This window comes from Oncorhynchus keta, chromosome 7 (genome assembly GCF_023373465.1).
Source record: "Oncorhynchus keta strain PuntledgeMale-10-30-2019 chromosome 7, Oket_V2, whole genome shotgun sequence".
Taxonomy (NCBI): domain Eukaryota; kingdom Metazoa; phylum Chordata; class Actinopteri; order Salmoniformes; family Salmonidae; genus Oncorhynchus; species Oncorhynchus keta.
In genome coordinates this window covers 44,831,925-44,856,542 of record NC_068427.1, presented here as the reverse complement: position 1 = coordinate 44,856,542, position 24,618 = coordinate 44,831,925, and the positions used below count along the sequence as shown (strand labels likewise).

Here is a 24,618-nt window from a genome sequence, read left to right as displayed (position 1 = left end):
GTGTGGCTCTGCAAGGGTGCGGCTAACCCTAACCCTTCGGTGTAGCCGGCCGGTTGGGGTGTGGCTCTGCGAGGGTGCGGCTAACCCTAACCCATCGGTGTAGCCAGCCGGTTGGGGTGTGGCTCTGCGAGGGTGCTGCTAACCCTAACCCTTCGGTGTAGCCAGCCGGTTGGGGTGTGGCTCTAGGGCGCGGTGAACCCTAACCCTTCGGTGTAGCCAGCCGGTTGGGGTGTTGCTCTGCGAGGGTGCGGCTAACCCTAACCCTTCGGTGTAGCCAGCTGTTTGGGGTGTGGCTCTGTGAGGGTGCGGCTAACCCTAACCCTTCGGTGTAGCCAGCCGGTTGGGGTGTGGCTCTGTGAGGGTGCGGCTAACCCTAACCCTTCGGTGTAGCCAGCCAGTTGGGGTGTGGCTCTGTGAGGGTGGGCTAACCCTAACCCTTCGGTGTAGCCAGCCGGTTGGGGTGTGGCTCTGTGAGGGTGCGGCTAACCCTAACCCTTCGGTGTAGCCAGCCGGTTGGGGTGTGGCTCTGTGAGGGTGCGGCTAACCCTAACCCTTCGGTGTAGCCAGCCGGTTGGGTTGTGGCTCTGTGAGGGTGCGGCTAACCCTAACCCTTCGGTGTAGCCAGACGGTTGGGGTGTGGCTCTGTGAGGGTGCGGCTAACCCAAACCCTTCGGTTAGCCAGCCGGTTGGGGTGTGGCTCTGTGAGGGTGCGGCTAACCCTAACCCTAAGGTGTGAGCCAGCAAGGTTGGGGTATGGCTCTGTGAGGGTGCGGCTAACCCTAACCCCGGTGTAGCCAGCCGGTTGGGGTGTGGCTCTGTGAGGGTGCGGCTAACCCTAACCCTTCGGTTAAGCCGGTTGGGGTGTGGCTCTTGAGGGTGAGTAACCCTAACCCTTCGGTGTAGCCAGCCGGTTGGGGTGTGGCTTAGGGTGCGGCTAACCCTAACCCTTCGGTGTAGCCAGCCGGTTGGGTGTGGCTCTGTGAGGGTGCGGCTAACCCTAACCCTTCGGTGTAGCCAGACGGTTGGGGTGTGGCTCTGTGAGGGTGCAGCTAACCCTAACCCTTCGGTGTAGCCAGCCGGTTGGGGTGTGGCTCTGTGAGGGTATCGACTTTGGAAACCAAAAGGAGCGTTCATAATGACCCCACTTTAATCCTGACGCAACCGATTAGTGCTTTGAAGTCTTTGATTTGTAAATGCCCCTGTTCCTCTGCATCACAAGTCCTACCTCTCAGGCTCCATAGATAAACACAAATAAACAGATTATTTAACTCATTAAGCAAACAATATCTTAACGCCCAAATACAGTCTGCCTGCCGTAGAATGCTTAAGCATTAAGGCATATGAGAACACAAGGATTATCGTGTGACAACTCCCGACTAAGGGCTGTTCTTAGGCCCGTAGTAAAGCTGAGATTACTAACATGCTTTCATTAAAAACGTTATCTTAATGAGTACATTTGTTTTATTTCATCCTTTCAACAGACTATATAGACAGGGCAAAAGCCAGTTGTTCATTCTGAGGTTCTGAAGTTGCTAACCAAACAGTGTGGTTGTTCATTCTGAGGTTCTGAAGTTGCTAACCAAACAGTGTGGTTGTTCATTCTGAGGTTCTGAAGTTGCTAACCAAACAGTGTGGTTGTTCATTCTGAGGTTCTGAAGTTGCTAACCAAACAGTGTGGTTGTTCATTCTGAGGTTCTGAAGTTGCTAACCAAACAGTGTGGTTGTTCATTCTGAGGTTCTGAAGTTGCTAACCAAACAGTGTGGTTGTTCATTCTTCAGGGATGCTTTGACCCAGTCGTTCATTGCATTCATTCCACTTTGCTATGCTAAACAAATCATTGGCATGTAGATATAGTAGTAGCTAACTAACTAGCAAGCAGATGTTAAATGATGACAAGAGACAAGAACTTCAATAAATCATGATTGTAAAAGTAATGTATACAGTAACTAGGCAAGAATAATTAATAAAATAATGATTTTATGAATGATGCATAAATAGGCAAAACCCAGCTTACTTTCAAGTCAATAAGACAACGTTGGTTGTGGGGGATAGCTAAGCTAATGTTGCTTCTCCTTTGCTACCTAGCTAGCCAACTACACACAATCACATCAAACAGCTGAAATGACAGCAAACTACGTGCATTTTAGTTTGTTCTACCTTCGTTTCTGTATTGCATTTCTTTGGATCTATCCATTATAAACATCCTGATTAAACCTGGCTCACATTCAAGTGCATGACACATTGGAGATAAAAAAAAACTGCAACATCAAATCAAATCCATTTTTTTTGTCACATGCTTCGCAAACAACAGGTATAAATAAACGAACAGTGAAGTGCTGACTTCACGGGCCATTCCCAACAAGGCAGAGAGAAAGAAAATAGAGAAGTAATAGAAAAGTAAAACACGTAATAATACAAGTAATAATAAATACACAATGAGTAACTATTACTTGGTTATATATACGAGATAATTGAGGTACAGTAGATATGTAAATATAACTAGGAATAAAGGGACAGATGATAAACAGTAGCAGTAGCATATGTGATGAGTCCAAACATTTAGTGCAAAAAGGGTCAATGCAGGTAGTCCGGGTTGCTTATTTGGTTAACTATTTAACTAACTATTTAGCAGTCTTATGACTTGGGGGAAGAAGTTGTTAAGGTTCTTGTTGATTCCAGACTTGGTGCATCGGTACCTGTTGCTGTGCGGTAGCAGAGAGAACATGACTTGGGTGGCTGGAGTACTTGACAATTTAAGGCCTTCCTGACACCGCCTGGTATAGAGGTCTTGGATGGCAGGAGGCTCGGCCCCAGTGATGTACTGGGCCGTGTGCACTACCCTATGTAGCACCTTGCAGTCGGATGCCAAGCAAAACGGCATTTGAATGATTAAGTTTGTTGTATTTCATCCTTCCACCTGATGATATAGTCCGGACGAAAGCCAGTAGTTAGATCTGAAATTCCGAAGTTGCTAACCAAACACGCTGGTCATTAATTCATTTCTCATGTTTTGACCCAGTCGTTCATTCTTTTCATTTCACATTGCTAGGTTTAAAAAATCCTTGGCATTTAGCCAACTAGCTAACAGAGGTTCAATGATGATGAGGCACAAGCACTTTAATAAATAATGATTGAATAAATAATTTATCAATAGTTAGTTATGGAGAATAGCTAGGTTGATTCCCAACTAGCAATGAGGAATCGGCCCAGAAGCCGATTGAATCGGCCCAGAATCGGGTGTCGGACTCGGCCTAGAATCAAAATTAATGACCGCCCAGAATGGGCCCAAGGACATCCCGGCCAGCTGCCCTTACTTGGACGATGATTGGTCAATTGTGGGTTGCCTCATGGGTCTCCCGGTCACTGCAGGCACAGGTCTCAAACCAGCATCTGTAGCAATGCAGTTTGCACTGCGAAGCAGTGTCTTAGACCTCTGTGCCACTTGGGAGGTTCTATCCACAAAGTTTTTAATGTTTATCAGTTGCCTTGCACAAAGTATCAAAATACTTAAATACTACACAGGACTCTTACAGAATTTAGTTTAAATGTTAATTGTATTTTTTGATCACAGAAACAAATATGGAAAAATAAATAAATAATATGTTAATTTTATAAAGCAGCCCCTGTAATTATCTGCCAGAGAGTAGTCCCAATCGGCCCGACTCCCAAGTAATACATTTGGGCCAGATAACTCTCACTGGAATCGGCCTGGGCCCCAAGTGATACATTTGGGCCAGACAACTCACACCAGAATCGGCCCGAGCATGATCCCCGCATCCTAGCCATAAGTAATACTGCCAAAGGCAGCCCAGACTCAGGCCACATGACGTCGGCCGAGTCTGACTCTCAGCCGAGTGTCCCGACTCTCAGCCGGAATCGGCCCAGATCCACTGTGCAAGCTGGGTGTTAACTTAACTTGTCCTTTGCTAGCTAGCTAGCCAACAAAAGCTAGCACACAAATATCAAGCTGCTTAAATGACAGCAAACCATGTGCATTTTCATTTGTTTTACCTTAATTTCTATTGCCATTCTTTGGATATGTGCATTAAAATGACCCTGATAAATTAATTTGCCTGGATCAGAGAAACTGTCAGTCTCATCACATTCATCACATCACATTCATATGAATGGCAAGGTGGGCTGTGGGACAGTGGATGCACATTGATGAATCTCATGGAACTGTTAACAGGCATTACCTGTGGAATGTGGGGATTGTGGTGCTATCAACCAATCAGCATCCAGGATCCAGGATTCAAATAACCTGTTTTATCATCATAAGTATAACCCCTTCTGCCGAAAGGAACTAATAAGACTGCTGCAGTGTGTGCTGCTCTGTGCACAGTAACAGCTCCTACAGTAACAGCTTATGGAGAGGAGAGTGTACTCTGTCAAAATGTGATCAATAATTCCCATAAGTGTCTCATGTGCTCTGCATGGAGAACGGGCTGAATAAGCAACATCTGAGGGGTCTGTGTGACTGGAGCCTCTCCACTGATGTGTCCGTCAATTGATGAGATCACCTGAGACAGCCACTGTCACAGCCCCTTCACACAGGACTTAGGAACAGGACACATGCCCTCCCATTGATCAAACTGTCATTCAAACCCCCTCATCCTCTGCTTAAACACACACACATGCTCTCACACACACACACATACAGTAGCAGTCAAAAGTTTGGAGACCTACTTTTTTTTACTATTTTCTGCATTGTAGAATAATAGTGGAGACATCAACAATATGAAATACCACATATGGAATCATGTAGTAACCAAAAAAGTGTTACTAAATATTGTAGATTTTAGATTTTTCAAAGTAGCCAATTTTTGCCTTGATGACAGCTTTGAACATTCTTGGCATTCTCTCAACCAGCTTCACTTGGAATGCTTTTCCAACAGTCTTGAAGTAGTTCCCACATATGCTGAGCACTTGTTGGCTGCTTTTCCTTCACTCTACATTCCAACTCATCCCAAACCATCTCAATTGGGTTGAGGTCGGGTGATTGTGGAGGCCAGGTCATCTGATGTAGCAATCCGTCACTCTACTTCTTGGTCAAATAGCCTTTCCACAGCCTGGAGGTGTGTTGGGGCGACCCCTCCTCTCTCAGCCTCCAGTATTTATGTGTCCGGGGGCTAGGGTCAGTCTGTTATATCTGGAGTATTTCTCCTGTGTAATCTGGTGTCCTTTGTGAATTTAAGTATGCTCTCTCTAATTCTCTCTCTTTTTCCCTCTTCTTTCTCTCTTTCTTTCTCTCTCTCTCTCTCAGAGGACCTGAGAGAGGACTACCTGGCCTGATGACTCCTTGCTGTCCCCAGTCCACCTGGCCATGCTGCTGCTCCAGTTTCAACTGTTCTGCCTGCGGCTATAGAACCCTGACCTGTTCACCGGACGTGCTACATTTCCCAGACCTGCTGTATTCAACTCTCTAGAGACAGCAGGGGCGGTATAGATACTCTGAATGATCGGCTATGAAACGCCAACTGACATTTACTCCTGAGGCGCTGACCTGTTGCACCCTCGACAACCACTGTGATTATTATTATTTGACCCTGCTGGTCGTCTATGAACATTTGCACATCTTGGCCATGTTCTGTTATAATCTCCACCCGGCAGAACCAGAAGAGGACAGTCCACCCCTCCTTGCCTGGTTCCTCTCTAGGTTTCTTCCTAGGTTCTGGTTTTTCCTAGGCACCCTGCTTCTACACCTGCATTGCCTGCTGTTTGGGGTTTTAGGCTGGGGTTCTGTAATTATGCCTTGAATTCTAAATAAATCACTGACAGTGTCACCAGCAAAGCACCATCAGACCTCCACCTCCATGCTCCACGGTGGGAACCACACATACGGAGATTATCCGTTCACCTACTCTGCATCTCACAAAGACACGGCTGTTGGAACCAAAAATCTCAAATTTAGACTCATCAGACCAAAGGACAGATTTCCACTGGTCTAATGTCCATTGCTTGTGTTTCTAGGCCCAAGTGAGTCTCTTTTTATTATTGGTTTTCTTTTAGTAGTGATTTCTTTGCAGCAATTCGAGCATGACGGCCTTATTCACACAGTCTACTCTGAGCACTTGAAGAAACTTCCAAAGTCATCAAGACAAAGGGTAAAATATATTTTGATTTAACACTTTTTTGGTTACTACATGATTACATGTGTATTATTTCATAGTTTTGATGTCTTCACTATTATTCTACAATGGAGAAATAAAAATATATATAATCCTCTGAACGAGTATGTGTGTCCAAACGTTTGACTGGTACTGTGTATACATCAGAAATATAAACACAATGCAGCAGGTAATATAAGAAACTGTGTTGGCCTCCATGTTATAACCCAGAAAAAACATCCCAGTCTTCTGAGGAATAATTTTTGTCACTTTGGCATGTCAGGCACCATCGCTATAAGAGGTTTGAGAGATGTGACATTCAGCTGCAACAATGAGCCATCTGCAGGAACACTCTTATTTCACTCTATTGAAAAGAGGGAGTTTTTTTCTCTCTCAATGACATGGTTATTATCATGATGATCACTTTTTCTCCTCAAATAAGATTGACTTCCCTTTTCAAGCAGTGTTAGAGCAGCTCTGTTAGAAAGCATCTAGACCCTGGGAACCATAGTCAAGGTTCCAATGCATCCTCACAATGTCTTCATTTGCTAGAGGTCACAGCTACTATGGTTGCTCCCTTGACATACTGATGGCCAAACATGCAAAGGCTTTTTCATTGTTATAACTGATTGAGAAGAGCAGAAATACCTCTACAATTCATTCCAGGAAGAGATACGGGTTTGTGTGTGTCATATAAATGCAAATTGTCATTATTTAAGACAATCTGGTGCATCTTGATAGACATGTGGATGACAATAAGGAGATGGTCACCTTGCTATAATTGTGTGATGTTATTGTTTTACAGACAGTGGAGGTGACCATACAAATGAGCTGTTTTTGTTCTTACTTTCGTTCACATTTCATTCAATTTTTGCCAAGTGACACTGGCAAGACATAATTATAAATTATGTATTTATGCTTGCAAATCCATTACAAGTTATCCTTATACATGTTATAAAATAGCTCTTGAAATGTCGTGTGCTGGATATTTTGAGTAATCGTTTGAAGTTATTGGCCTACATTAGCTTGTGAGCTTGTACATTTGTATAACATTTGTGTACCGGTTCAGGAAACTAAGTGCATGTCACGGGGTCACTACTTTGCAGGAGAGACGTTTGAACATAAACTTTTTTTCATCAAAATGCATTTTTTTTGTTGCAAAAAATGCCTTCTGGAACATGTGAACTTTCATGTGCCTTAATAACAAACTTGTATGCCATCTGTAAATACGAATAAAATTGTTAAATTATGAGCCTCGTTGGTTTAGCCACATAAAAACACAGCAAACTTCCCAATAGCCATTGTTGGTTGAGATAATGATTGGGTTGGACATGCAGAGAGATGAGTTTGGATTGGCCATATAGCACGCTACTATCTATTTGAGCTGGTCAGTATGTCTAGGTAATCCTGTCTAATGCGGCTTTTTTATTTTATATATCGTAGTGTAGTAAAACTGCATAAGTTTTGCTCTACACTTTCTGGAAGACCGAGTTTTGAAATCAGTGAAATTTGAGTATGATAGCTAAGGAGATCGAGAAAACAGCTGTCTCCGGATTACATCTTCAAACTGAGGGCAACCATGGCATCCGACAGGAGACGCGTACCATCCATGATGTATATGGGTAATATAGTCTAACTAGCTACATTTTCAGATATTACACGCTTCTAATTTTGACAGAATGTGGTTTCATTTCAAGTTAAAGTGTACTGTTAGCTAGCTAACGTTAGTTGGCTGGCTCGCGAGCTAACGTTACGTGTACAATCTTATTATTCGTATCTCAGAGCAATTTGCTTGGCTAGCTAGCTAACATTGAAACTAGTTGGTTAACTACCTGCATATTCATGCAGGGTAGTAATGTCATGATTTTGGATTATGGTTCATTGTTTAGCTAGCTAGCAACTTGTCTTAACAAAAGACTCCACTATGCAAGTAATCATTTCGGGTGTGTTCGTAAATTCAGTCTGGCCATTTACTACGATTTCAGAGCACTCGTGTCTGAGTTTGCCAGAGCGCAGAATAACTAATGAATTTACGAACGCTCAACACCCGTTGAATATGGCCGGTGTCAGTAAACGTTGGCAAAAAAATGTAATTCAATTGTTGCCAGCTGCACAGTTACAGTCACCAACACTCTGGATAATATGAAAACAGCTAACCACATCTGCTAGGGCGAGTAAAATGGTCGGAGTGGGGTGTTCTCTCATTTGTGTCTGGAAGTAGCTAGCAAGCTAGCTAATGTTAGCCAGCTTGGGTGCTTGACTGCCATTGTGAGGTCAAAATGTTCGGATCAACCCTACTCATCGGCTAGAGCGTCCATAGTGGGCTCTGAACGCTCCAGGAGCGAAACGCTCTGAATTTATGAACCGACAATCTGACACCACAGTTGCAGTCACCAAAGCTGTGAATAACGTAACAGCCTAATCAGATCTGCTAGGGCGAATAATGTTCAGTGAGCTGTTCTCTCATTTTTTGTCTGGAAGTAGATTACAAGTTAGCTTAGGTGCTTGACTGCTGTTGTTAGTACAGGATGCTCAGATCAACCCTTAAAGAGATGGGTGGGGCTGAAGCTGAAGAGGGTGTGAACGATGCTGAATGGGTGTAGACAAGGAAGGGCTTTCCAGTAGTAGTACCAAAACATTCAAAGACCATTTTCTCAAAAGTGAGTTTACAAGTTTAACAACTTTCAATGCAGAAGTACTTTCCCATTGTTCCTCAACTGTAGTGTATGATATACCATTTTCTAGCTCTGTCTCTACTTTTATCCAATGTAAAAAAACATGATTTAAAATGTTTCTTTAAGACCGATTTGAGCCGGTCGGTCAAACTTGTTCCAATACCCTGAGTCATATCCACAAATCTATACTCAGAATAGTTAGGTTTTAACTTTGGTGCTGTTGTGACACATGTGAATACAGCTGTTCAAGGCTCTATTTTTAGGTCAAAAGTGATGTCAACAAAAAGTATTAATGAAACTCAAAGGTTGAACAAGATAGATTGAACAAGCAGTCTCTTCTCTGCTTGCTTTTGAGCTTGTATACAGTGTCACCGATGAACAAGGTACTCACTCTCATTTGCTGAAGGACAATGGTACAATATGAAGGCCCAAATAGCATGTCAGTGCACTGCTGCAGGTTCAAGGGGATTGGATCACTTTTTGTGTGCCGAACGGACTCAATTCTACCTCCACAGAAAAGCGGAGTGAGACTGGAAGAGAACTGAGGAAAGAACAGACTTTGTGGGGGCTAAGGGAGAGGGTGGATGAAAAATTGCCTTGTTGCGTTAGTTTCTCTCTGATCCCAACTGGAACTACGCATGTATCTGAGAGATGAGCTGTCTACCTACAGTATGGCGGGCTGTGCTACAAGCAGCCGCTGTCTACCTACAGCATGGTAGGCTGTGCCACAAGCAGCTGCTGTCTACCTACAGCATGGTAGGCTGTGCCACAAGCAGCCGCTGTCTACCTACAGCATGGCAGGCTGTGCCACAAGCAGCCGGTTTCTTCCCTGTGTGCCTGTGATGAGCTGGCAGGACCTGGTGATAAAGCTGATGGAGGTGGTGGTATCAGGTGGCAGGTTGGATAATTACAACTCTCTAAATGGGCTGTGCAGCGATCCTGGGCCCGATAAGGAAAAGGGGGCAGCTTTAATGCACCCGCTAAATGGTGGGAAATAGTGGATCATGGCAAAGTAATCTCAATGCCTGCAGGGACACAAGTGTCTTCTTATTGATTTAAAGCACAGGACTTGGCGAGAGAGAAAATGTGGGTGTTTTATTTTAAGCAAAGAAATTGTGCCCTGTGGAAGGTTGCAGGGATATCTGACTTTATGACAAAAGGTTAAAGGTTGCTCTATAATGATTCAGGAAGTCTATTTAGCCACCGCTGTTATTTAGTTTTGCCTAAAGATGTGGAGATATCCTTCAATTAATGATTATATGTTAATCACTGACAAGACTCATCAACCTCGGAGGTCTTATCAACCTCGTCACAAGACTTGGAGGTCTAATCAACTTTGTAATTTCCTTGTCCTACAGTGGCATGCACAAGTATTCAGCCCAATTGGCATTTTTCCTATTTGTTGGCTTACAACCTGGAATTAAAATTGATTTTGTGGGTGTTTGTATCATTTGATTTACACAAGATGCCTACCACTTTAAAGATGCAAAATATTTTTTATTGTGATACAAACAAGAAAAAAGACCCAAAAAACAGAAAACTTGACAGTGCTTAACTACACCCCCCTGCCCAAAGTCAATACTTTGTAGAGCCACCTTATGCAGCAATTACAGCTGCAAGTCTCTTGGGGTATGTCTCTAAAAGCTTGGAACATCAAGCCACTGGGATTTTTTTCCCATTCTTCAAGGCAAAACTGCTCCAGCTCCTGCAAGTTGGTTGGGTTCCGCTGGTGTGCAGCAATCTTTAAGTCATACCACAGATTCTCAAATGGATTGAGGTCTGGGCTTTGACGAGGCCATCCCAAGACATTTAAACATTTCCCTTTAAACCACTCGTGTGTTGCTCTAGCAGTGTGCTTAGGGTCATTGTCCTGCTGGAAGGTGATCCTCCGTCCCTGTCTCAAATCTCTGGAAGACTGAAACAGGTTTCCCTCAAGAATTTCCCTGTATTTAGCGTCATCTGTCATTCCTTCAATTCTGACCTGCTGATGAAAAACTCCCCCAGAGGACTACCTACCACCACCATGCTTCACTGTGGGTGTAACGGTTTTCTGTATGTGAAGGAGAGTCGGACCAAAATGCAGCATGTAGATTGCTATCCATGTTTATTCAACTAACGTAACACGAATCTAAATACAAACACTACAAAACAATAAACGTAACGAAAACCGAAACAGCCTAATACTGGTGCACATACACACAGAACAAGGACATCAAGACACTAAGGACAATCACCCACGAAACACTCAAAGAATATGGCTGCCTAAATATGGTTCCCAATCAGAGACAACGATAAACACCTGCCTCTGATTGAGAACCACTTCAGACAGCCATAGACTTAACTAGAACACCCCACTAAGCTACAATCCCAATACATACACACCACATACAAAAATCCATGCCACATCCTGGCCTGACCAAATAAATGAAGATAAACACAAAATACTTCGACCAGGGCGTGATAGTGGGGATGGTGTTCACGGTGTGATGAGAGGTGTTGGGTTTGCGACAGACATGGCATTTTACTTGATGGCGTCCCATCTAGAAATCTGGAAATGCAAATGCACTACGCTAAATGCTAATAGTACTAGTTAAAACTCAAACGTTCATTAAAATACACATGCAGGGTATTGAATTAAAGCTACACTCGTTGTGAATCCAGGCAACAAGTCAAATTTTTTAAATGCTTTTTGGCGAAAGCATGAGAAGCTATTATCTGATAGCATGTAACACCCCAAAAGACCCGCAGGGGACGTAAACAAAATAATTAGCATAGTCGTCGCTACACAAACCGCACAAATAAAATATAAAACATTAATTACCTTTGACCATCTTCTTTGTGAGCACTCCTAGATGTCCAATAATCACTATTGGGTCTTTTTTTCGATTAAATCGGTCCATATATAGCCTAGATATCGATCTATGAAGACTGTGTGATAAACGAAAAAAATTGCGTCTTATGACGTAACGTCATTTTTTTAAATTAAAAAAGTTGATGATAAACTTTCACAAAACACTTCGAAATACTTTTGTAATGCAACTTTAGGTATTAGTACACGTTAATAAGCGATTAAATTGATCACGAGGCGATGTATATTCTATATGGGGTACGTCTGGAAATAATGTCCGGGTAAATCTCAACCAAAATATCCGGTCGTAGACCTGAACAAATGGCTTGTCTCTTCTTCATTTGACCAAGAAACAAAGCATAGGCAAAAGACAAGACTGTTGACATCGTGTGGAAGCTGTAGGTATTGCAACCTCATCCCCATTTAATGTGGTTCGCCTTTATCAATGGGTTGAAGTGGCGGATGGATATATATTTCCATTTTCAGTGATCAGATTTTCCTGCGCTTTTTGACGAAACGCACGTTCTGTTATAGTCACAGCCGTGATTTAACCAGTTTTATAAACGTCTGAGTGTTTTCTATCCACACATACTAATCATATGCATATGCTATATTCCTGGCATGAGCAGCAGGGCGCTGAAATGTTGCGCGATTTTTAACAGAATGTTCGAAAAAGTAGGGGGTAGGAGTAACAGGTTAAGCAATGGCTTTTTTCTGGCCACTCTTCCATAAAGCCCAGCTCTGTGGAGTGTACGGCTTAAAATGTTCCTATGGACAGATACTCCAATCTCTGCTGTGGAGCTTTGCAGTTCCTTCAGGGTTATCTTTGTTCTCTTTGTTGCCTCTCTGATTAATGCCCTCCTTGCCTGGTCCGTGAGTTTTGGTGGGTGGCCCTCTCTTGGCAGGTTTGTTGTGGTGCCATAATCTTTCCATTTTTTATAATGTATTTAATGGTGCTCCGTGAGAAGTTTCTGATATTTTTTTATAACCCAATCTGTACTTCTCTAGAACTTTGTTCCAGACATGTTTATAGAGCTCCTTGGTCTTCATGGTGCCCCTTGGTCTTCATGGTGCCCCTTGGTCTTCATGGTGCCGCTTGCTTGGTGGTGCCGCTTGCTTGGTGGTGCCGCTTGCTTGGTGGTGTTGCCTACTCTGGGGCCTTTCAGAACAGGTTTATATATACTGAGATCATGTGACAGATCATGTGACACTTAGATTGCACACAGGTGGACTTTATTTAACTAATTATGTGACTTCTGAAGGTAATTGGTTGCACCAGATCTTATTTAGGGGCTTCATAGCAAAGGGGGTGAATACCTATGCATTCAACACTTTTCATTTTTTTTTAAACATTTTATTATTATTATTATTATATTATTTATTATTATTATTATATATATTTTTTTTTTTCACTTCATCAATTTGGACTGTTTTGTGTATGTACATTACATGAAATCCAAATAAAAATCCATTTAAATTACAGGATGTAATTTCCATAAATGTGCTTTCAAACTTTAGCCATTTTGTGTTATATCTGCCAGTTCTCGGGTCCTCAAGGTCCTCAGGTCCTCAAGGAATGAATTGACATTTTTAAACTCACAACAAAATATTAACTTTGCTCACATCAATTATGTATTTATTCCAAGCTTGATATGACTATTTACATGTAATGCAGGAGACCTTATTGTTGATTTGCTAAACCTGTCATTATGTATCTTGACACTTGGGGAACGTCTACTAGGCATTGTACAAACACAGAAGACATGGGACCAAATGACTTCTAATCTAAATACAACAACAAACATCTTTAAATAGTAATCAATTGGATTTTACACACGACTGAACTGTTCAAGTCATTAGCTCTATCTATGTATTAAGATACGAAATGGAAGCAAATGGTATTCAATGGATGAAAAATGTACTTCTTTCAATAGCGTCTGGCTCAGGGGATCATGCAGAGAACATTCACTCCTCTATGTTTAATTGGATTAAATTGAAACTGAACAGCTTTCACTGCTGTCATTTTTTATTTGAAAATGTAAAGAATATCGTCATCATTTCTATTAGATGTTTTTTGTCATTGTCCCGTAATTCTCAATTCACAGTATTGCTCAATGCTTAAACCACAGAATTGGCTATGTGAGGAAAGCTGACTGAGCTCTCATGTGTTCATGAAGAGAATGTCGAGCATGTTTTTACTTCAGCCTTATGCGCTTTAATATCTCAAAACCATCTGAACGATGCAAAACACAATTGCTTAATTAAAATAAATGAATAATGATGTGCACATGTGTGTGGCACAAAGATAAGTGGCTATAAAATAGGAACAATAGGGATGGTTTGAAATGGGTTAAAGAACCTGACTACCTGGTTAAAGAACCTGACTACTTGGGGTTTAATGGTTTCACCCTCCTCCTAGTGATCTACTTGGCAAAGACTTGCATTATTTATATGTCCTTAATCTCTTCCCATAGAAAGCCTGGTTCAGTCTAGTCCTTAATCTCTTCCTATAGAAGGCCTGGTTCAGTCTGGTCCTTAATATCTTCCTATAGAAGGCCTGGTTCAGTCTGGTCCTTAATCTCTTCCTGTAGAAGGCCTGGTTCAGTCTAGTCCTTAATATCTTCCTATAGAAGGACTGGTTCAGTCTGGTCCTTAATATCTTCCTATAGAAGGCCTGGTTCAGTCTAGTCCTTAATCTCTTCCTATAGAAGGCCTGGTTCAAACTGGTCTTTAATATCTTCCTATAGAAGGACTGGTTCAGTCTGGTCCTTAATATCTTCCTATAGAAGGACTGGTTCAAACTGGTTTTTAATATATTCCTATAGAAGGACTGGTTCAGTCTGGTCCTTAATATCTTCCTATAGAAGGCCTGGTTCAAACTGGTCTTTAATATCTTCCTATAGAAGGACTGGTTCAGTCTAGTCCTTAATCTCTTCATATAGAAGGCCTGGTTCAAACTGGTCTTTAATATCTTCCTATAGAAGGACTGGTTCAGTCTGGTCCTTAAAAGCTTCCTATAGAAGGCCTGGTTCAAACTGGTCTTTAATATCTTCCTATAGAAGGACTGGTTCAGTCTGGTCCTTAATATCTTCCTATAGAAGGCCTGGTTCAAACTGGTCTTTAATATCTTCCTATAGAAGGACTGGTTCAGTCTAGTCCTTAATCTCTTCATATAGAAGGCCTGGTTCAAACTGGTCTTTAATATCTTCCTATAGAAGGACTGGTTCAGTCTGGTCCTTAAAAGCTTCCTATAGAAGGCCTGGTTCAAACTGGTCTTTAATATCTTCCTATAGAAGGACTGGTTCAGTCTGGTCCTTAATATCTTCCTATAGAAGGCCTGGTTCAGTCTGGTCCTTAATATCTTCCTATAGAAGGACTGGTTCAGTCTGGTCCTTAATATCTTCCTATAGAAGGCCTGGTTCAGTCTGGTCCTTAATATCTTCCTATAGAAGGCCTGGTTCAGTCTGGTCCTTAATCTCTTCCTATATAAAGCCAAGTTCATTCTGGTCCTTAATCTCCTTTTAGAGAAGGCATAGATCAATCTGGTCCTTAATCTCTTCCCATAGAAGGCCTGGTTCAGTCTGGTCCTTAATCTCTTCCCATAGAAGGCCTGGTTCAGTCTGGTCCTTGATCTCTTCCTATAGAAGGCCTGGTTCAGTCTGGTACTGAATCTCTTCCTCTGTAAGGCCTGGTTCAGTCTGGTCCTTAATCTCTCCCTGGTTCAGTCTATCACTGACTTGCTTCCTATAGAAGTCCTGGTTCAGTCTGGTCCTTAATCTCTTCCCATAGAAGGCCTGGTTCAGTCTGGTCCTTAATCTCTTCCCATAGAAGGCCTGGTTCAGTCTGGTCATTAATCTCTCCCTGGTTCAGCCTGTCACTGACTTGCTTCCTATAGAAGTCCTGGTTCAGTCTGGTCCTTTATCTCTTCCCATAGAAGGCCTGGTTCAGTCTGGTCCTTAATCTCTTCCTCTTTAAGGCCTGGTTCAATCTGGTCCTTAATCTCTTCCTATGTAAAGCCTGGTTCAGTCTGGTCCTTAAACTCATCCTATAGAAGACCTGTTCAGTCTAGTTGTCAGGAAGGGGGATGAAACAACAGGGCAGAAGACAGAAGGGCTGTGATCAGGCAAGCACAAAGAAAACACCACCACATCAGGTCAAGCCCCCTAGATATAGGGATTTTACTTAAGTAAAACAACCAACTTTGCTGCTATGTCTGCAAATGATCTCACCTCTTCGGCTTCCATTTCATACGATATTATGGCTAGGGCTTTGGAGTGAACCGTGTGAGATCTCTCCATAAAAATGTCCCCTTTGGGCTTGTTTTGCTGTCTGCCTTCCAAATGCATGATATTTTTCCTGTCAGCCTTATCACCAGTCAGTGTGCTGTGAAGTGGGAGGGCTCTGCTCCCTCCGTCTCAGAGGATGGACCCGGGCTTTATCACCAGGTAATTCTCCCACTCTCACCAGCCCATCTTATTCCCACTCTAACCTCAGCCCCGGGAGAAGGAAACACAACACAACAGAAAGGGGCTGAAAAAACACTAATTTACATCAATTTATTAGATCTTAATTACATGTGTTGGCCAAGCTGGCAAATTGTGTTACTATTTCAGTAAATAGAAAAGGCAGTGAATGAATCATTGCTAAATCAAATAGGAGTGAGGTTCAGGTGTGGAAATACTAATTGAATTGAGGGTTTAATCAGCCAGGCTTTATCATCAGGAAAGTCAATCTCAGGGTGCACACTATAATCTGCTGGTCATGCTTCAGCAACAGGCTATTATGAAACAGTTCTTATACACAGGATAAATGCTGCTGAGTTCAGAATTAAATGTGTTTAATTTTTTTACCCAACAAATTGCAATAGCGGGGAGTAACATTTATGAAGTTCACGATTATGAGAAGATGAAAAGCATCTATTTTTGTGCTCAATGGACTGTACACTTACTATCTACAGCTGATAACAACTTTTCCCTTAACTTATTCATATAATTCATAGCAATTTGCGTGTTTGTGTCCTAAAAGGAGATGCTCTTCACAGTGATTCGCGTGGTTCTCTGCTGGAATGTTATCTGAAGCAATGACAGCCCAACAATAGGAGCACAACGTAGTGTTGAGAGAGACGCGAATACTTTCAGTTGAGGCTGCAGCTTGTCTCTCTCAAAACGTCAAGGTGCACTTGTCAATCAGCGGCCGGTCATTTTTACTCGCATCATCTCCTGACGATCAGGCTGCCTCCAAGTTGAGACAATGGAGCACTTTCAGTGACAAGGCCACTATTTCCCGGCCACAATGAAACAACATTAGCGTTACTCGTTTAGGCTCATCAAATTGCGAAAAGTAAATCACACCAACTAGAGGACGGACAACTACAGCTGTCAATGGAGCTGTATGTCCCATCTAAGTAGCGCATCCTATTGAGTTAATCCTAATGTTCCAACGTCATTCAATCAAATAACGTGTTTTCTTCATTAATTGTTTTTCCTGCATGATGTATTTTTTTTTAACCTTTATTTAACTAGACAAGTCAGTTAAGAACCAATTCTTATTTTCAATGACGGCCTAGGAACAGTGGGTTAACTGCCTGGTCAGGGGCAGAACGACATTGACATAACACATTATATCTCAACGTACCCCATCAACCCCTCCTCATCCTGTATCACTGATTATTTCAACACTGTAATGGCTGATGAGATGGCATGGACATGAGAGTTTTCATGAGAACTAATTGAAATTACGGAAAGGCCACGACTTTAGGACAAGACCTAGTATGCGTATGCACTAATAATAGTAATACTACTACTAATATGTAATAATAATCGTCATGATACTCATACTAATATGTAATAATAATAATAATGAGAATAATAATAATAATAATAATAATAATAATAATAATAATAATAATAATAATATAGAAAAGACGGGAGGAAGGAAGACTCAATATTGACACTGTTCAGTCGGCTACCTGTCTTACCAGCTGAGTTGTCATAAATTCCGACTCAGGTACAAATGCAAAGCATTCATGAAAGACGACTTTATATTTAATTCAATTTGGCATTAATTCATACACTATATCAAATTAAATGCAGGGACTACAAATCGGCATGTCAATTGTTTGATGCAGCCTTTTTTTCACTTTTTTTCATTTCAATAATTATGCACAACCGAGAAGGTGCGGGAACAAACCACTTAAACAGACAATTTACTCAACGAGTCTTTCAGATAACTGTAATTGCTTAGTTGAATATTCGACAACCTAATTTCGGTTGTCGATTCTCCGCCCTTGGGAAAGTCCTTTGAAGTGAAAGTGAAAGGGGAAATTCAGGAAAATAATTAATTTCACCAAACGCGATTAGAGACACTCTACCGTCGTCAATATTTAGGCGTATTTATGACAAACTGCTTTTCACAATATCAGAAAATTAAAGAAGACATTCTTTACTTAGCTATCTTGCGTCAAGGCATGTACCATTTCTATAATACCAGTGCCACCCATGGAGCAAGGAACAGGAAAAGCCACTCAGGAAGAGATGAATGACATTATGCTGTAGATGTAAGAGCCAGTGCAGAGTCGCCTACAACAGTAGGATATTTAGATCAAATAAAAAGTAAAGACCATAGTTATTTAGAAATAAAATAGTGTGCAGTTCAAGCTTTAATGTCACATGCGCAAGTGAAATTACTTTCTTGACAATTCCAAACCCAACAATGCAGTAATCAATATCTATGTAGCACCAACAATAAAATAAGGTAGAACAAAAACACAAAAAGTAAGAAGTTATATACAGGGTCTGTTCCAATACAATATTTACAATGAGCAGTGATACTGGAGTGATAGAGTTAGGTATGCATAGGGGTAAGGTGACTAGGCATCAGGATATATGATAAACAGGGTAGCAGCAGTGTAAATGATGTGTGTGTGTGTGTGTGTGTGTGTGTGTGTGTGTGTGTGTGTGTGTGTGTGTGTGTGTGTGTGTGTGTGTGTGTGTGTGTGTGTGTGTGTGTGTGTGTGTGTGTGTGTGTGTGTGTGTGTGTGTGTGTGTGTGTGTGTGTGTGTGTGTGTGTGTGTGTGTGTGTTTGTGTGCTTGAGTGGAGTCAGTATACATGTGTGTGCATGGTATGAGTGTGTTGGAATGTCAGTGTGTGTGAGTGTGTAGAGTCATGTGAGCGTGTAGAGTCCTGTGAGTGTGTGGAGTCCTGTGAGTGTGTAGAGTCCTGTGAGTGTGTAGAGAGACTGTGTGTGAGATTGTGTAGAGTCCTGTGAGTGTGTGAGAGTGTGTAGAGAGAGTCCTGTGAGTGTGTAGAGAGACAGTGTGTGAGAGTGTGTAGAGTCTTGTGAGTGTGTAGAGAGACAGTGTGTGAGATTGTGTAGAGTCCTGTGAGTGTGTGGAGTCCTGTGAGTGTGTAGAGTCATGTGAGTGTGTAGAAAGACAGTGTGTGAGAGTGTGTAGAGTCCTGTGAGTGTGTAGAGAGACAGTGTGTGAGAGTGTGTAGAGTCCTGTGAGTGTGTAGAGAGACAGTGTGAGAGAGTGTGTAGAGTCCTGTGAGTGTGTAGAGAGACAGTGTGAGAGAGTGTGTAGAGTCCTGTGAGTGTGTAGAGAGACAGTGTGTGAGATTGTGTAGAGTCCTGTGAGTGTGTAGAGAGACAGTGTGTGAGAGTGTGTAGAGTCCTGTGAGTGTGTAGAGAGACAGTGTGTGAGAGTGTGTAGAGTCCTGTGAGTGTGTAGAGAGACAGTGTGTGAGAGTGTGTAGAGTCCTGTGAGTGTGTAGAGAGACAGTGTGTGAGAGTGTGTAGAGTCCTGTGAGTGTGTAGAGAGACAGTGTGTGAGAGTGTGTAGAGTCCTGTGAGTGTGTAGAGAGACAGTGTGTGAGATTGTGTAGAGTCCTGTGAGTGTGTAGAGAGACAGTGTGTGAGTGTGTGTAGAGTCCTGTGAGTGTGTAGAGAGACAGTGTGTGAGATTGTGTAGAGTCCTGTGAGTGTGTAGAGAGACAGTGTGTGAGAGTGTGTAGAGTCCTGTGAGTGTGTAGAGAGACAGTGCAAAAATAAATACAGGGGTCAACTCAGATAGAATTGGGTAGTTGTAGGAGAGAGAGAGAAAAGAAACAGACACCATTGTCAATACAACCTATATTTATATTTATTAATTTTCCTTTTTGTACTTCTAACTATTTCACACAAAATATGACATATGACATGTCTTTATTATTTTGGAACTTTTGTGAGTGTAATGTTTACTGTAACTTTTTATTGTTCATTTCATTTTTTTATTATCTACTTCACTTGCTTTGGCAATGTTAACATATGTTTCCCATGCCAATAAAGCACTTACATTGAAACATTGAAATTAATTGAGAGAGAGAGAAAGTAGCCTATTGACGTTTCCATGTTCACCGCTCATTACCTCTGTCATTGGGCGGCATGTGCAATCAATTGTTTTAAAATAGGCTTTTATTTTTAATTTACCCAGTGTTCGGAGAAATCTTAAACTTACTGTGCATTTTCAACGTACTCTTAAGGAAAGCCTAGACTTCTCGGGAACCGTTTGGTTACAAGCCCATTACGTTATTTAGCGTCTATACTAAAATGTTTTTTTTTTTAAATAAAGGTAGTCTTACTAATAGCATTATTAATATATTATAATATAATACTATATCGTGACAATAATAGGTTAGTCATGATGATCCATATGATAATATGCTATAAAAAAAGTACACTGTTAATTTCACTATGAAGGACATTTATCATGAGATGAGGGGATATAGCCAAATATACAGTGATGCGTTTTCTTCCGAGTCCGTCAGTGTGTGTCAGATGTACTGCGCATGCTCCTGGAGCACTTTCACTACCTGCCTCTGAAAACCTTATTTCACATGGGGCAGCCCGGAGTTATCAACCATTTGAATAAACGCTGGATTCAAGTGCTGAGTGGTGGTTAACGGTCTGGCGATAGTAGCAAAACAAGATAAGAACTTCGCTAGGCATATCGCCTTCTCTCTTCAATGAAATATTGATTTTACTCGTCGGACATCAACATGAATCAGAAAACATAACTTTTACAGAGTTTCTCATCAGGACGCAGCGCATTGCTCTTTTCCAAACGGATATTCTACAACGGTGTGATGAAGCACTGAGATTTTACGTACGTTAATGAAATATGTTATTTTAAGGATTTTATCTCACACAATTATTGTTTCTCTGCTAAATATACTTTAATTAGATTACTTAGTTGTATCATATATGTAGACCTATGTAACTTTGATTTGCGTTGTTAGGCAACCTGAGGCTTTACTGTCACTAAATACTAGAAAGAGACTTGACATATTGTCTGTGATATTTCCTTTTTCAGACCATAAGTACTTTGTACCAACATGTCTAAACCAATGGATCACGTAAAACGACCGATGAATGCCTTCATGGTTTGGTCCAGAGCGCAGAGAAGAAAAATGGCTCAGGAGAACCCAAAAATGCACAACTCCGAAATCAGCAAAAGATTGGGAGCGGAGTGGAAACTTCTCACTGAGTCGGAGAAAAGGCCATTCATTGACGAAGCTAAACGACTGAGAGCCATGCACATGAAGGAACACCCTGACTATAAATACAGACCTAGGCGAAAGCCAAAGACTCTGATGAAAAAAGACAAGTTTGCCTTCCCAGTGCCCTACAATCTTGGGGAGCACGACGCGCTTAAAGTTAGCGGTTTATCTCATGGAGCACTTTCCGAACACCTATTAGGGAACCCGGACAAGGCGGCAGCGGCGGCCGCAGCAGCGAGAGTCTTTTTCAACCCGTCCATGTCCACGAACCCCTATTCATTTTTTGAGCTCGGATCGAAGATGTCAGAGCTATCCTCGCCCTCGTTTCCTTACCCATCTCTGGGCTACCCTGGTGGCACGGCTTTCTCTGGAACTGGCGGTATCGGTGGAACTCACACCCACACTCACTCTCATCCAGCCCCGGGTAACCCAGGCTACATGATCCCCTGTAACTGTACGGGCTGGCCCTCTGCGGGTCTCCAGCCACCGTTAGCCTACATCCTACTCCCCGGGATGGGCAAACCTCAACTTGACTACCCTGCATATGCAGCGGCATTATGATAGCCTATTGGACTTAGGAGAAGTTTAAATGTGAAAAAAATATTCATGCAGAGTTTATTATGCATGCACAAACTTGTACATGTGATAAAGTGCTCGTCGTCTCAGATATCACATGTGTATGTATATTGATTAATGCCTTTATCTAAGGTAGGGCCTAATGCTTATTTAGAGAACTCTCGAAACTAATATTCATCTGTCAAATCCCAGAGGGACAGAACCAAAGGATGGCAGGAATACAGAGAGCAAAGGGCCCTTGTCAATGTGAATACTCATTTGAAAGGCACCATGTCTGTTGCTAAAGCACCTGCTTCACTGGCTTGTTATCCAGTAGGCAGTTTACGACATCACACAACAAATCAGATATAAACAGGAACTGGTCATACTTATCTTCATATATTTTATCTGATAATTAAATATGGTTTAAGAAATATAAATCACTTGCTTTTATGTGATTTATATAACATAACATAAACATATGCCATTTAGCAGACGCTTTTATCCAAAGCGACTTACAGTCATGCGTGCATACATTCTACGTATGGGTGGTCCCGGGAATCGAACCCACTACCCTGGCGTTACAAGCGCCATGCTCTACCAACTGAGCTACAGAAGGACCACTATGGTTGGTCAAGAAGGATTGTTAATTTCTTGTGCTTCTGGCTACGCTCGTGTTGCTTTATTGTTTCAATCAGAACGACATAAGCCTGTAAATGTGTACAGATAGCCTAAATGATGGTCATATTTAATTTGCCATTTGGCTAGTATTTGAGATGGGGTCTGGAACTGACTGGGTGGTTTGGCTCAAAATCCAGTTGATATTTTAAGTTTTCAAACACTGTTTTATATATGTCTGTAATATTTATTGTTTAGTGGGAATCATTATGCTGACCCGGTTGATTGAACAGTGAACATACCTTGTCCTGTAACATTTGCACAGGAAATATTAAGTGCTTATGGGATGTCATTTATTTAAAAGAATCACACTGCCAAGTATGACGAGCCTAAAAGTTGGTTTTTAATTCGACAACGATCGGTATCCTTTCTTTCAACATTGGCAATTCACCAAATTGTCATTTATTATTTTTGGTTTCTTGAGACCTTCGCATTTATGTGCGTACGGTGCAGCACTCGTTTTTACTAACTCTTAATTAATTCAGTTGTATGTTTTGTGTTTTATTTAAACACCACTTACATGTACTTTAAACTCGTAAATGCTATTATGTTCATTTGTTGAACAAAGGGTTATAATAAAGCTATTGCGGACAAACAGAAAGAATCGCGCTGTAGTTCTTGTTGAATTGCTAACAAGATTTTTTTATCTGAATTGCCCTGATGTGGTCAGCCCAGGTGGAGTGTAATATATCCTCCTGTTCCCGCTGTGAATATCATTACTCGGAAATCTAAATCCACCCATTGTAATCAAGAGCCAAAACCTGATTTATCACACTTTTAATCGTGAATAGGAAGGAAGATAAAACTGAGTGAGTTTCTTTAAGCCCTCCCAGTAAAAATGAGCTCTTTAAGTCTGTAGAAGTCTTTGAGGTTTAAAACAGGGCCTGAATTAAGTGTCAGCTTCCAATTACAAAACACAACTAATTGCATTGTATTTAATGTAATTTTGTTATATATACTTTCCTCAACATTCGTCACTATGGCACGGTTTGTGTGTGTGTGGGGGGGGGGGGCGTGTGCTCGTGCGCGTGTGTGTTGGTGATATCTCTGAATTTATGTTCATATTAAGACATGTAATACATTGGACATGATATTTAAGCAAACTACCCCTCCTAGATTACATTAAGTTAATTCATATGGATCAGAGCGATTATGCAAAACTAATTTGGACTGTCCAAGGATAATTATCATCCGACACGGTTAATTAAACCCTTTCACCATTCTGCATTCTCTATTGTAACACCCCGATCACTTCTTTCAACTGAAATTTCTGCTTAGCCCTAGAAATAACGCACAAGTGGCCTTGTTTCATTCAGTATAAAAATATATATATATGAAATTCAACATTTATCCTCCCAACATTATTTCTGCACATTTTAAAACAAACGAAGTCAACGCTTCACGGGGGACTTTTCTCTGTGTCTTTGGTCCCCATTCTTACACCAATGTTTTATAACCAGCAGTTTGGCCTTGTTGGAGAATAGCCTACATACACATCAGTAGAGTACGCTAGGTTATTATGGGATATATATTTTTTCGAAAACAGAAAGGATATTGATTTTTGTTTTCTTGAAGGTATCACTTATTTGATCGTTTTTGGTAGGAAGTAAACCAGAGATTGTTAAAGGGTAGTCAACAGTTGGCTGACCGAAACGCCTGAGGTCGCCAGGTTTATAAAAGAGGCGCATTACCATCTCAGTGAAAAAATCCCTCTCTTTTTGTGGCCTTGTATTCTATATTATACGTAAGAAAAGGGGGAGAAACCTGAAAGAACTGTTTCTTCACTGGGAACGTTTAGACGGTCAAGGAGGTTTTGTCTGGGAACAAAACGTGGGTTGGGAGGTTTTTGTGAGAGTGTTGTTTGTTGAAGTGGAGCTCAGCAAAAGCGTCTGCTTTCCTTCATTGTGATGAAAGCAATCAGTGGTATTTGGAAAACTGTTAGCATTGTGCAGTTTTTCTGTGTCCATTGTGGAGGATTTCTTTTCACAAGGTTTTTTTTTCAGCCTATCCAGCTGGCCGGAGTGAATAGCACTGCAATGTGTACACGCTTTGTCCCTCCAAGCCCTTCAAGTAGCCCACATTGAATAGAGTGAGTTGACACTGCATGACAGTGAAACAACACAATAAAAAATACATGAGCACGTGAATAGAAGCAGGAGCATAAATAAATAAAATGGGTGGCCAAAACTGGATAAACTGAATGACAAAACGTTGAAA

General features: G+C 41.6%; 1 protein-coding gene across 1 annotated transcript; it reads left to right on the top strand.

The window, feature by feature from the left end:
- The first annotated feature begins 20,510 nt into the window (after positions 1-20,510).
- LOC118373475 (transcription factor Sox-21-B-like) lies at positions 20,511-23,005 on the top strand. Its single transcript, XM_035759603.2, has 2 exons — positions 20,511-20,774; positions 20,982-23,005. The coding sequence occupies exon 2, from the start codon at positions 21,004-21,006 to the stop codon at positions 21,727-21,729; it is 726 nt and encodes a 241-aa protein (XP_035615496.1). The 5' UTR covers positions 20,511-20,774; positions 20,982-21,003; the 3' UTR covers positions 21,730-23,005.
- The last annotated feature ends 1,613 nt before the right edge of the window (positions 23,006-24,618 follow it).

Bases quoted from the DNA above. Each gene is read 5' to 3' on its own strand.
- LOC118373475 (XM_035759603.2), top strand. From the start codon at position 21,004: ATGTCTAAACCAATGGATCACGTAAAACGACCGATGAATGCCTTCATG.